The sequence below is a fragment of the Meleagris gallopavo genome, chromosome 7 (assembly GCF_000146605.3).
Source record: "Meleagris gallopavo isolate NT-WF06-2002-E0010 breed Aviagen turkey brand Nicholas breeding stock chromosome 7, Turkey_5.1, whole genome shotgun sequence".
Classification (NCBI taxonomy): domain Eukaryota; kingdom Metazoa; phylum Chordata; class Aves; order Galliformes; family Phasianidae; genus Meleagris; species Meleagris gallopavo.
The window spans coordinates 22086513-22101527 of NC_015017.2; the positions used below are offsets into that span (position 1 = coordinate 22086513).

The 15015-nt window shown below is 35.6% G+C and overlaps 1 protein-coding gene across 1 annotated transcript; it reads left to right on the top strand.

The window, feature by feature from the left end:
• Nucleotides 1–266: 266 nt before the first annotated feature.
• LOC104911776 (serine/threonine-protein kinase tousled-like 1) lies at nt 267–14814 on the top strand. The gene is made up of 7 exons (XM_019617194.1): nt 267–407; nt 1583–1771; nt 8460–8526; nt 11513–11610; nt 14158–14239; nt 14526–14617; nt 14704–14814. Exons 1-7 carry the CDS (start codon nt 307–309, stop codon nt 14795–14797), a joined length of 723 nt encoding a protein of 240 aa, XP_019472739.1. The 5' UTR covers nt 267–306; the 3' UTR covers nt 14798–14814.
• The last annotated feature ends 201 nt before the right edge of the window (nt 14815–15015 follow it).

Here is a 15015-nt window from a genome sequence, read left to right on the forward strand (position 1 = left end):
ACAAACATAATTTTCATAATACACTTCCGATGCTGATAGTTTATCGATTCTGCTGTATTTACAAATGTTCTTTTAATTATGAACATAAATGAACTTTATAGGGAAACTGAGTCAAACTCATCAGCAGCACTGATTCTGACAAGCGCAGATATTTGAGTTCTGCAGAAGTTAGAATAAAAGGAGTAAGGTAATAAAAGGTTTTTTGGGGTTTTTTATTTTAGTACTTAACACTTTAGTATTACTAAGTATGAATATATTTTGTTTTCTTAGAGCACACAAGAAAAGCTGGCAAGCAGAGAGAAGAGCATGCAAGACAGATTACGCCTGGGGCATTTTACAACAGTTCGTCATGGTGCTTCATTTACTGAACAGTGGACAGATGGCTTTGCATTTCAGAATCTTGTAAAGTTAGTCAATGCAGTGTTCTTAAATTCTCACTTAGGTCCCTCTAGTGGATTTTTTTTATTTCTGAGATTCTAAGTTTGGAGCAGCTTTTCATACATTATATGTTGCTTTGCCTTTTGGATACTGAGAGTACAGCACAAGCCTCCCTTAATCAGCTGAGGGAACACTGAGACTGGATGTCCTTGAGAAATGATTTGGTTTTACTTGATTTTAACCATCCTTACAGACATATATGAATATACTAAATGAGTATTTGATTATTCAGCTCAGCTTGTAGAAAGAGCTGTGAAATTATACCAGTGATATTTTCAAGCAGCTAAGCAAGTATCAGTGGTGATCATTGGGACAGATGTGACTCTCTGTGACTCTCTCACTGGTCATGTCGCATAGGTGCTCTCCGCACATCCATGTTTGTAGCAGCTTTTTCAGGCATTCAGCTCCTTGTTGCCATGAAAGGTGAGGGACAAATCTGGCACCCTCAGATAGTGTAGCCCAAAGGGATGAGAGAAAGTGGCCAGCTGGAAAAGAGCTGCTGCTGCAATAGGTATTTCAGCACTCTGCAGAAATGGGGCCAACAAAGAGCAGTCTAGGACACAGTTGGGGATGGTGGTAATTATGCAAGTGCATCTTTAAGATGTACTTTGTTAATGAGTCTGAATCAGTCTGTGGCTTTATATAGGTAAATTACCAATACATTGGTTTTTGAAGGGGATTGTTTTGTCTTAACATTTTATGTGATTGCCTAGGATGTTAAGATTGTCTAAAAAAATCTATGTAAGTGGTTTGTAATTGTTTGCCCCACAACCAAACCGATGATTTACTTGAGAATGGTCAGATCAAATTCAGCATTTGGCCTATGAAAATCAGATATTCTTTTATTGCTTTTGTTACATTTCTTTTGATGGTATAAAACAACATATCCATCAGCTCAGATATGTGTTGCTTTTTTCAGTACAGAAATAATGTGCAACACTTTGGAAAAGGGGGGAAGAAAAGAAAAGGAAAACACAAAAGGAGATTGTTCCAAAACTTTGGAAAATTTTTCCACCTCATGAAGAATCATGTTGTTATTTTTCATAAGAAACGTTTTTATATGTACAGTTCACCAGCTTAAAAGATATTCTTTTGCATTTTAAAATAACTGAAACCTTAATAACACTTTTTTGGGGGTTTACAGGCAGCAAGAATGGGTGAATCAACAAAGGGAAGACATTGAAAGGCAAAGAAAGCTCCTGGCCAAGCGAAAGCCACCAACTACAAATAATTCTCAGGCACCATCTGCCAATTCTGAACCCAAGCAGAGGAAAAATAAAGCTGTGAATGGGGCAGAAAACGATCCCTTTGTTAGACCCAATTTGCCACAGCTGTAAGTTTAACATTTCAATCAGTCTTTTACATAAATTCTCTGATATTGTCTATGTGAGTTCCATTCAAATAACAGCATAAAAAGACATTCAGTATATTCAGTAGCTATGTTCTCACTGAGGACTTGCTGATGTTAAGGAAATTTGCACCACTGCCTATCAAGATACTGTACAGTTGCCCAGGTTATTTTTGGTAGAGTCACCAGAGAAAGGTCTGTACTGTGTTTATGCAGTGTTCTTTCTGTTTTCATAATGTAGAGGAGTTCTTATTCTGATTTCTTATTCTTGCAATGTTATTGATTTCTGTTGAACTGTTACTCATCCGCTTTGGCTTGGGAACCTCTTCTTTAGTTAATTTCTTTTTTTTTTTTTTCTTTTTTGTTTAACAGTTGTTATCTGGCAAGAAGAGTGTTAGTATTTGGTGACATGTATTTAAAAAAAAGGAAATGGAAAAAATCTTTTTCCTTTTCCAAATGCCGATCTCAAGAGCAACTGTTAGGAGTTACTGATCCCATTTCACATATTTACACTGGAAATTTTTCATAGTTTACACATAAAATTAAGGGCTATCAAAGAATTCTCAGTTTTTCAAGTGGCAGAATTTTCTTGTGGACAGAAATCCAGAGCACAGACAGATGTATTCTTGACATTTAATTGAGCATTTTAAGAAGTTTCTGCTTGTATATGGTAGTTACTGCCATTGTTGTTGGGAGGATGTAGCTGATGGTCTCTCTGTTCCTCCTGTAAATGAAAAGTAAGTAAGTAGGTTTAGAAAGACTAGCAAGTTGATCCTTTTTCTTTGTAGAACTAGGCTGAGTTTGTTGCTCATTGTCACATGTCACCTCTCACTAGTGTAGTTAGTTTATACCCTGGGGGAAGTTAGTTGATACCCTAAATTCCTTTAGTTACATCTATAAAATTATTTGTTTGGGGCATCAGTTCAAAGAGAGGTGTGTATGTGTCATTCTTTAAGACTGCATCGTGAAATTGTTTAGCTTTGATACAAGTATCATGAAAATATACTAGTAAGGCTGACAGTGTAAGCAAGTCTTGATTAGTGTTACTCGTGTCCTTCTGCAGAGCTCAAGAATGATCACTCAGATTGATTCTTTGCAACATTTAGTGCCTACCCTGCTTCTCTGAGAGCATAATTGATACTTCTGAATAGCAGTAGATTACTGTCATATTAAAAATACCTTTTTGTTTCAATGTAATACCTCATGTTAGTAACATTTAAGGAATGAAAAAATCTGAAAAGTTACGGAACTTTTAATTCACCAGCATGTTATATTTGCAAATATGTAACCACCTTTTACAATCTGCCCTTTTAATGGGAATGTCTATATTCCATAATAAAAGAAGACAAAGCTTTTTTTTCAGTTGATACTAAGAATTGATAGAATAGGCATCCAAACAGTATTTGCAGAGCATTTGAGTCCATATAACATTAGCCAATTCTTAGCCTGTAATCAGGAAGAGAGGTATCTTTCTTTTAAATGTTTACTGTGTCAGTGAAAGAGATTAGTATTTCTGTAGTTGGTGGGCCAGTGTTAATGCTCCAAACTGTACTTGGGACGTATTTCCTGCTGTAGAAGCTACCATTACGTTTCCACATTAACAGCAAAAGTTCATACAGTATTTTTGGCTTTTCGGGAGCTGAACATTTTTAAAATTTCAGATATGCAAAGCAGTTTTATTTTAGAATCTTTCCATAAATAATGGCTTTTCTTTTCCTGTATGTCATTTAACAGTCCATAGCATTGTATTAACTATGAAATAGAAATAAACATAAATAATGAAATTGTGGCAGTAGGAATTTTGTATTTCCGGTTTATTTTCTTTATTCAGGGAATTCTGTGCTGTTTTTTCTGCTTCTCATTGGCATAGATATATTTTTAAATGGATTTTGATAACCCAGCAAGTACTGCTTGCTGTTTATTAGTATGCATTTGATCTTGTCTTCCTTCATGTTAAATTTTCGTAATTGTGTTGTTAATTTAGCAGGTGATTAAAATGTACACTCTGGGAAAAAAAATACAGAAGGTAGGGTCTAGTTAGTAAGTAGACCAAGGCAAATTACTAAATAAATAAAAAAAATTCAGTTTTTCATTGAATTCAGCTTAATCGATGTGTTAAATGGCACAAGAAAATGCCTGCTGTAACAGAATTGCCCAGAGAACAATCAGAATTGCCCTTTTGTGTCTAATAAACTGTTACCAAATTGAAACTACTTTTGCTTAATTTGATCATATTATCATCTAGATGTAAGATTTCTTGTTTTTATGACAAACTTATTAATGTTGTTTCAGACCTCTGAGAAGATTTCTAGTATGTCCTGAGATTACAGAATCATTAAGCTGTGTCATGCTCTTAAGCCTTTACTTGAAGGCATTAAAAATGTTTACATTAAGGATTTGTTACGATGTTACACAGCAGTGCTGTGTGCTGACTCCTCTTTGCTTCTCAGTGCTGTTTTGCATACCTTGCTGAAACAATTACTAATTATGCTCTTCCATTTTTGTGTAAATTTGTCATCTGCATGTGATCCCCTCCTATTACATTGTGCTTATCACAGTTCCTGTGTTACGTCAAAAGTAATGATCTTAATTAGTCCAGTCAAATGGAAGATGTTCTGTTTATATTAGCCCAGGGAAAATGCAGAGCTGCTGAGATTAATGAACTATAACAGTAATAAATCAACACAACATACATGCGAGTGATTAGGCAAATCTTTTTTAAGCAAACCAACAACTTGCTACTGCTTATTAGCAACAAGTGTCCCTACATTGCTAACATTATTTACTTTAGAAGTTATCTCTAGTTCAGCTATTGACAAGAGAAAATGATCTATAGCTTTGTGTAACAAGCAGTGTTATTGAAACTATTTCTGAAAACAGTAGTTAACTCTTTTGAAATCAATTTAAGGTGTTGCCCGAGGCATTCTTTAGTAAGAGCATTGCTCTGGTTTAGCAGGACATGTTCTCCAATACCAATTTAAAAGCAAAGTCTTGGCACTGGAGTTATCAATACAGAAGTGGCTATATGTCATTGCTCAGTGAGTGAAAGGTGATTCTGGGTGGTTAGCCTCATCCTGCATGTGTTTTTAAACATTGTCCTGATTTTCCAACATGCATTCAGGTTTTTTTTTTTGTCCCCAACCAAAAATAAAAGTAGTTTCAGTTTTGAGAGATCCCTTTTTATTGAATGAAATAATGTTATTAATCTTAAGTGAAAGTAGTATATTGAAATGTATTTGAAGAAGAAACTTTTATTTAAAATAGAGTTAACTGTCATAGCCCTGGGAAAATGTTTTCCAAAAGTTCATTCCAGATTCTTGGTGACTCTAGAGAGCTTTGAAAGTGTTTTGATTTTTTTAAACAGACTATTATTTCTGGAGGCAAAACTTGATGTAATTTGGGTGGTATAGTCCTTCCCATCTGCCTTCAGGTGTATTGGTTGTATTTAACACCCAGTCGACGATTTCTCTGCTTTCCCAGTTACTCCATGAGAGTCTGCATGCATTCTCATCCCTGTACATAATTTGAAATAGAGCATAAAGAGCTGGCAGAGTTTGTTAATGTGGCTGAAGAAATGCATCGTTTAGAGAGAGCATTCTGTTCTGCATGGAACAAATAAAAATATTTTCAGAAACTTTTTCAGATTGAAGTGCCAACAATGTGTCTGGGCTTTACAGAATGAGTGACAACAGCTCTTTTCCTGAGGCTGTCTCTTTTTGAGGCAGACTGGAAACAATGGAAGAAATGGGACATGGTGAAAAGACCTCAGGGAAATCGTGAATTGGTCAGTGTTTGCTGCCCATCTTTGTAGAAATTCTAGGAACTTATTCGAATAAGTTTGAACCCCCCTCCTCCAAAAAAGCACTTCACAAATTGTACCCAAGTGCTTCTATTGGATGTGCAAATTGCTGTTTTGGGGCATGGCGGCATTCTACTGTATGTATTTATCCATGATGATTTTTCATCTGGGAAACAGTAGGAAAAGAGATTGTTGTTCATGTGCCATTTTTAATTGTCATGACAACCAAGGAGCATGTGGCCATTTGGACTTTTTTTGTCTTGTCAGTGGCCACTAATAGGTATGTTTTTATCAGAGATGAAGGTTTTGTTCTGACTTGTGAGGAAGAAGTGCAGAGGTTGGTAAGGTTACCTATGTATGCTGTGTCAAAGCCTTAAAAATTCATCTAGAAACATTTTTAAACTATTGGAAGGCTCTTTTTTGCTAATAAAATAAATGCTTGAATTGTGATACCAAACTTTTCAGGCTAGGATGGCTGTCTGCTTTCTTATAGTGACAAATAAATATGGCATACCAAGGCTCTAAATGTCACATGTCTAAATATGCATGTGTAGAATATATGCAGTACTTTTTTGGAATTTCAGGAATTTATTGCATGTGTATGATGTTAATTTGGCTGCGGGCTGTTAAAACACAGCATTTATTGCATGGTAGTTTTGAGTGGAAGAGGTCATGGTCAGGACCCGAATGTTACCAGATTCATTCACGCAGCCTATCCCCAGCTACTCTCTTTACCCAGCACTTCTTCTGTCAAGCAGAAGCTCAACCTTCTAACTGCAGTGCCCTTACTGGATGGTGGCATCCTGTCACCAACCACTGTCCCTCCCATGTGCTCCTCGGTCTTTCTTCTTCCACATCTGATGAGACCTGCCTTGGTCTTGGGTGACGGAGGAGCAGCCTCTTCTGCAGGAAGTAGTGGTGTCTTGTAGGTGACTACTGCTGTCAGATGTGGACGTCCAGTGATGACCATAGGTGGAAGGTGGTGGAAGCACTCTCTAGGCTTGGATGTTTTTGGCCTTTGCAGTGGGGTGGTGGCCTGTAGCTACAAAACAGGCAGTATGCATATTGTCCTTCTTTTGCTATTTGTTATATATTGTTTCAAGAGCATTAATATAAAGTGTATTAATAGATGGAAAAAAAAAAAACAGCACTTCACTTCTATGCTTTTTAAATAAATTTATGTTTCTGAATGTAAGAGGGGGAAAAAAAAGTCATTTTTCAAAACTAAGCTAACAAAATCCAAAGCAACTATGTCTGCTTACAGTTCAGAATTTTACATGCTTTCTTCTGAAAGATAGTGGTCAGTAACAACAGATTTAAATTGTTGTTAATTGTGCTGTGTCTCTAATAGAACTAGATTTATAAGGAAATAGAAAAATGAAAATAGTGATTTATTGGGATATAATGTAGACATATGGAAAGAGTGACTTCAAATCTTAATGTTTTCAATACAACCTTGATCTTGTGCTTTGCACTGAAGAGAGCTATTTAAGTACTTCTTGGAAGGCAATACTTATTAGAGCCATCTGAGCACTTTGTTGTAACTGTATAGATAACTGAGATTTAATTAAAATTAAAAAAAAAACATGTATGGTCCTGCTATTACTACATTATCGTCTTAATATCATGTATTATGTTAGGTTTTCAGAGCATCTTCGGTTTTAGGGCTTTTAGTGTTCAAAGAAATTTCTGGCATATCTTATGTTACAGAGTTTATATTTTCAGCGTGTTTTACTTGTGATTCAGCTTTTCTAATCCACCTAAAATACTTCTGTTTAAAAATTTCACATAATCTGCATTTCTGGAAATAGATACACAAACCTGCAATTTATACTGGAGGCAAGAGCCTGGAAGGAAATAATACTTAACCTTATTCACGTTGGTTTCCTTTGCTTTTTTTTTTTTTTGTAGAGTTTAATCCATGTTAGAGCAGTTAGCTGTTCAAGGAATACTGAGAAAAGCATCAGAGATGCTGCTGCAAGTTGTCGAACTTGGCCTTAGTGCTGTCTTTGGATCTTTGATTAGAGCAGGAATTAGAGCACTGTTTTAGGTTTCTTGCTGTCGTTTGGGAAATGCAATGCCAGTGTTCTTAGCCTATTGAGATATCCCATTTCACATTTGCTTTAATGCCTCTTCTTCCTTCCCAGAGGAGATTGTCAGGAAAAAAATGTAAAAGTTTAGTGCCAAAACGTGTCTCTAAGGGGACCTTCTCTTTCTTGAAGAGAGGTGAATTTCCTCACATTTTGCCTTCAGAGTGTTTGTGGATTTCTGATGGCTGCTATTCATTACAGTAGGAAAAAAATTGTAGGGTAAGTTTGTGTAATGCTTCCTAAAAAAAAAAAAAAAATTTGCTTCCTTCTAAAATTGACAGGGACATGGTCGTGAGTGTTGTTTGTTTGTTTTTCACTTGACGTGGAGTGTTTTCTAATCACAGGGGTTGGAAGGAACCTCCAGAGATCATCGAGTCCAACCCTCCAACCCCCCTGTACATTGTATTACCTTCCCAGGACTATTGATTGAACTCAGTAAATTATGGACTTCTTATTAATATGTCATGCTCTTAGCTTTGGATAATGCGAATAACAGATCTAAGCAATAGAGTAAAATGTGTATGCCATCCAGCATTAGTTTTTTCCATCACTTCAGTGTGTTTTTAGTGTTTTTTTGTGGAGGCCATATCATTTTTTCCCCTGCTCATCATATACATACAGTTTCTCCTTTGGAAAGCATGTTTTTACACTGAAATTACAAAAGTGAAGATTCAAAGGGTTCAAAAAGACACCTTTGGTATTTTGATTTTAAACAACATAAAATAGTATGTGTGTTGTAGCATTTAAATAAGAGTACTAAATAAGATATTTTTTTTTTTAACAGTTTGACTCTAGCAGAGTATCACGAACAGGAAGAAATTTTCAAACTTCGATTAGGACATCTCAAGAAGGTATGAGTATGCTCTGTAGTTCTAACGTTTTTGGATTGTGCCCCTAACAGTCAAAGCTAGTACTGCCAGAATAAGGAGAAGATTTACTTGCCATAGACATTGAGAATAGAAGGGAGTAGTAAAGAATCCTTGTAACAGTGATGTAACCACAACTACTGGTCTTGCTTTAGAGCTGAGAAAATGGAGTCAAATTTGATGTGACTTCTTACATTGGTATTGGACCTTTAAAAGAGTCTGGTATGGGACATTGCAGTTCTGAATGAGCACTATGTTTTGGTAATCTGCCATATCCATTTTAGTTGTATACTATTTATAGCAAGAGAGGAAAGAGTATTTCCTAGTTCTCTGTCTCTTGAATTATGTTTGCTTTATTCCAGTTTCTGAAAAAATCTAGCAGTGCTTTTTTCTTGAAGCCAGCTAGGCCCTGTGAGAACACTGGTGCTGTTTTTGGAGAGTATGCCTAGAAAACACTTGAACCTCCAGTAGGAAATTTGAATAGAAACTTGCTGGCTCTGTGAGGTAGACTCTGCCCACTTCATTTGTGCTTCGTTGCAGTAGAAATAGCAACAGCTTCCTTTAAAGTTGTGTTATGAAATTCTGTAGGTTGCATTATTTATTTATTTTATATCTACTGGAAATTGTGAGTGATATATGAAAGAAGCTGTTAGAAACTTGTTTAATACCCAGATTTAGTTTAGACTTTGAGCATCATTGCTAAGGTTCTCTGTGCAAGAACAAACTTGACTAAATGCCAGAGGGGAAAAAATACTATTTCTTGGCAAATCATGTTTGAATAAATATGAAAGTAATAATAAGTAAACGTTCTTGCATTTTAATTCCCATATGTGATGCAGACTTCGTTGGTAACTAAGAAAAATAATTTTGCTACCTTTTACATTACTGCATAGTGTGTCATTGCTGATTACATGTATTATTCTTTCCTTCTGCATATGCTGTTTTGCTGTCTGTTCTTTTTCGCTGTCCAGATGCTTTCCTGGAGCTCTTTCTTTTTTTTTTTAATGCCCTGTACATTCTGCCACCACCAGTTCTCTTCTTCGTTCTGCTCCCCAGGAAATTCTTTTCCAACTAGCTGCTTTAGTCCTAGAGAGAAGCTCTTGTTTTCTCACTTCCTTTTGTACAGCAGTGACCTGAGGCAGTTAAGCTGGTTCATTGTTGCTTAAAGGTATTCACAATCTGAGTGTCTTAAAAAACAGCTGGAAACAATGGAACCAGCCAGTTCTCTTTGGACTAACACTGACCTATGAACCACATTTTGAGAACAACTGAATTGCATAATATATGAATAAAAAAGTCCAAAAGAGATATAACTGATGTGTTGTTTTTCTTGTCAGTCTTTAGGAAGAACACAGACAACAGTGTGTGTAAAAGTGTGTGGCCTTTTTGAGGAAGAAAGGAGGACTAGAATTCTTCTTAGAGGACCTGTGGGTTATGAGGAACTGCATATAATTTCAGAGTATTTAATGGAGATCTACAAGTATTAATCTAAATATGAAAAAAATTCAAATTTTGTAAACAGGAAAAAAAACAATGCAAAAGAACCACTTAACCACTTAAAAACAAATGATGTACCATTTGATTTTACGATAATTTGGTTTGGATTCCTAAACTTATTTGATAGGTTTCTAGATTATATAAATACAGGTGTTATTTCAGAATGGGGTTTTATGATGTACATTGTTCAGAAACACTGACTTTAAAGCGTTTTTCTCTCCCCCATGATGATTTCAACCTCCACCCCTTGTACCATGACTTGCTGCCTTTACCAGCACCATTAGATTGTGCAGTTACAGAGTGAATTGGATTAGAAAACTGATCTTTTATCAAAAAACAAATATGCACATGTTGGCAAGGCTTGCTTTTTTTTCTTTTTCTTTTTTTTTTTTTCCCTTTTAAAGAAAAGGTTGATCAGTTTTCAAGTCTGGTTCACCATGTAGCTGTACAAACAGTTTGTGCCAAAATAACAAGAAGATGTGGGGCACTGCTGGGTGGAAAAAAACCCACATACAGAAAAAAACAAAAACAGAAAATCACGTATCAGATGCCAGGCTTTCTTTCTCCTTTTCAGCTAGAGTAATTTTGTAGTTATTAGATTTCTTCTATGGACTAATTTTGGCTCCCAGTCTTACAAAGTTTCAAGTTTTAGAGGTGCTTACTCTGAAATAGATGCAGCTCCTTTGACAGTCTTTCAATGAGCGTACCACATGGATAGATGTGCTGGTTTCCATAAATTAGGTTTTGTGCTTTCTTTTCCTTTTTTTGTTGAGATTCTGAATAGATAACTATTTAAATGTTTTCTTATATGCAGCATAAGGATGACACACTTCTAAGTGACAAGATTAGTTAGAGAATATCCTCATAGCTAACAGTATTTTTGAAATTGCATTTGAGGTTTTAGGTAATACATCTTCTACGTTTGTAAGCTTAGTAAGATAGAAATGGATAAATCTTTTGAAATTAGCTTTGTTTTGGTGTTCTGTATCAGCACTTTAAGAGCACTTATGCTGTAACGATTTATTCTGTTATATTTTTTGTTTACCCTCTAACCTCTAAATATTTCAGACATCTTTTCCTAATCTGCCAGCTTATACAAAATCTGTAACTGCATATCTCCATTTTTTTCTTCATCATACATCAATTTTAGCCTGCTTCCCAGATAATTTCTCTCCTTGGCTGAGGTACAAAACCCAGCTGCCTCTCATTTTGAATAGCATCCCTACAGTGCAGAACAGCACTGTGAACATCCCGTTACCTGGGGATTCATGAACAGGAAGTTCCTTGAAAATATTTTTTGCCTTATCTCTCTGAGTTTTTCAGGCTTTAGAAGAAAAGCAGTGCTTTCTTCTAGTTCAGTATGGTTTTGTAATGTAATGTTCCTCCATCACCACTAGTATTGATGCAGGGGTAAAAATATCCTTTTCAAGTGAGGAGTAAATGAGCTTTTATACTTGATTCTTTTCATTTGCAGGAGGAAGCTGAAATACAAGCAGAACTTGAACGTTTGGAAAGAGTTAGGAATCTTCACATCAGAGAACTGAAAAGAATTAATAATGAAGATAATTCACAGTAAGATTTACTGTCTTGATTTTTGCATGCATACTTTAAAAATACTGCACTAAAATCAAATTTTGTTTGTAGGATATAAGCAGGTTCATGATTTTTTCTTTGGTTCCTTGTTTGTTTGTGTGCATTTTAAAAAACAGCTTTACCAAACAAGCAGTAATTTTTTTAAAGCTTAATAGTTCACTGAATATGCAGGAAATAATACACATACACAGATTATAATGCAGGAATGCTAAAATTTGCAGTATCACCGCACTAGGAAAAAAATATCTTGGAACTGTAAGCCGGCAGTAATGCAAGAAATGGGGAGGTTTGATGCGTGAAGAACTATTTTGTAGAGTAGTTAAGTCAGTTAGTTTTATTACACCATAATTTACATTACAGGTGCCTGATAGGAGAAAGACAAGCACAGAATCTTCTGTGTTATGTTAAATTTACTCCGTACTTCAGCTCACATGGCCGTATATTGTGATGTTAAATTGGCATTTAAGGTTTACTTTTAACTGTGTAGGTTCCAAAGTAGTAATTACGTAACTAATAAAGTTAGTGTGTTTTCTGTGGTGGGGAATACAAGCTCTAACATCTAGTGTTTCATCAATGCTTTAAGGTGGCAATGTTGCTAAATTTGTTCTACCTATCTGCAGCTATTTCCTTATACCCTTGCCCTTTTTCTTTTCACGTGCCAGCAATGGCATTTTTCTAGTGAACAGCTGCTGAAAGTTGATCCAAGTTATATTTACAGCTCCCATGGCTTCTTTTTCTGGATTAATTTTAACTCCAGCTCAGTCTTCTGATCTAGTTCTTCCTCAAACTAGCCCTAAACCCTTCTTTAAAGTTTGCCATGGGGAATAGTTAGCAACTGGCCTTAGATTTATGAGTATAAGCGTCTCATCATTGTACCGAAGATGTGTTGAGTATTCATTATCCTCCCCCCAATCTGCTCTCCTTGATAGACGACAAATGTAAGAAATAACACCTTACACAGCAAACATTAATTAGATGCGTCTCTGAGCTTACACTTTTTGATGTAACTTCAGAATACTGTTTAATTATTTCTTTTTTTTTTTTTTTAAAGACTGTTTCACATTTCAGAGATCATGAACAAACTTGCTAGTTTTCTTGTTAGTGCCGGTTTTAGTAATATTTTATCTTTGGTTCTAAAGTTATACAGTAGCACCATATAGGTCACTTATCACTCTGAGTGAGAAGACTTGCAAATGTTTGTACTGTGTGTGTCATTTACTATCTATTTGCCTAAATATTTACCGAAGTTTTCTTTCTCTGAGGAACTTTTCTAGAAACCTGTATTTCAGAAAGTGTAAACTGAAATCCAATTTCTTGTTGGAAGGACAATCAGTTCACCATCTTGGTTTAACAGGAGTTTGGCAGCTGATAAGAAGCATATTTCCATCTACTCCATCCATTTCCAAAGCCTGAAAGGGCTACAGTAGCCCTTGTTTCATGTTTCACTCAATCCTTTGTACTCTTTTCCTTCACTGTCACTAACATGAGACAGACTCTGGCTACTGGTTTGATTGAAGGATGTGTTTTGTCTTCTGTGTATGTCAGGAGAGTGTGGTGTTTATCCTGCAACATCATTTTGCATTTGGAAAGAGTTTTTCTTCCTGGCTTTTCATGAGAGTATGAGCAGATACGTAGTCATTTGACATGCTTTCCCCATGTTACTGTTTGTTATTTTATAACATCTTAGTCTTATATAAAAGTCATTTTGTTGGAAGATGAGTATGTATAACAGGTCTGGTCAAGTTTTGTGTGAAATTGGAAGTGTATCTTCCTCATCAGTTCCAAAAAGCAGAAGCTGACTTCTCGCAAATTGGGATCACTGAGCCTAGCTCTGCTTTATCTCATTTCATAAACCTTTTATGCAAAGGTTTGTAGGATGTAGGGAAGACAAACACAGCTCTCTAATGATACAGATTGCAAAGCAGTATTCACCAACATTTAGAGTATTAGCATTGCATGGTTCCTGGGCATGTTTATTAAGAAGGGTAAAACGAACAGATTGGAGAGATGAAAAATGTGCTGAAATTCTGTTCTTATTTCTGATTGTTTGGACAGTATAGAAGCAGAGGTCATGCTATGGAGTAGATGCAGGTCCTACTGATTCTACTGTTGATGATATTGATGATTATTATTATTGTTGTTGATAATGGTTTTGTTTCAAAACAAAGTGAACGTAACACGGAATAGTATTTCTCCTATTGACTCATCATGAGCATAGTATTTATAGAGAGTGAGTTAAGGGTGTTTGTTTTGTTATCCTCACAAAGAGAAAAAAATGCCAAAAAGTTTGCCAGAATTAGGGAATTTGACAATAAAGTTGTGATAGGAGTTTTATGCTAAATAATCGAAATTTACTGTTGAATAACTGTGCCATAAAGTTGCACATGGTTAAATATTCCTCATTATGTTCTATGTCACTAGTAGAAAGAAAAGTTCTGTTTAGGAAGTAATACCCAGATATTTACATTTTAGGCTGTGTTTTTATACCTTAAACAGAAATGAATTAAATCTTTTTTTTCTTTCAAGGTTTAAAGATCACCCCACGTTGAATGAACGGTATTTGTTACTCCATTTACTTGGCCGAGGTGGCTTCAGTGAAGTATACAAGGTAGAATGTGTTGAGTTTACTAAATCTAGTGTTTGAAGTATACACTCTTGTACATTTGATTTCTGGGACTGGAGTGAAAATAGGGATCTGAAATAAGCAAGAGGATTTTAATGTGCATACTTGCTAAATAGTGATTGAGCGAAACCTCCTTGATTAATCTGTGGAAGAGAGGTAGCATTGCAGTAGGCATGTGAATTACATTCCAGTTTTGTTTCTTTCTGTTGGGTGTTATTTTTATCATCATCTTTGGCTATAACTTTGCTATATTTGTGGGTTTCTTTTTTAGGCTTTTGATCTTTATGAACAAAGATATGCTGCTGTGAAGATTCACCAGCTTAACAAAAGCTGGAGGGATGAAAAGAAAGAAAACTACCACAAGTAAGTATTAATGACTTACGCTTCATATGTTAAATTGAATAGCGCTTTATTGATTGTGGAAGATTAATGTATCAATCTTCTTCTAGACATGCCTGCAGAGAGTATAGAATACACAAAGAACTGGATCACCCCCGGATAGTTAAATTATATGACTACTTCTCCTTGGATACAGATACGTAAGTACATGAGAGTATATGTTTTCTAGAATGTGACAAGGGCTTTAGTGTTGTATGTTGGATAAGCAGAAATGAAGAATATTTGACTTTCAGCCAAAATACTTACAGTTTCATTAAGAACTTTTCTTTTTTGAAAACAAAGAAGAGGAAAAAAATGGACAGCGACAGCAGAACCCCATCCACTAGTTGCAGAAGTTTGTTGCAGATATATATATATATATA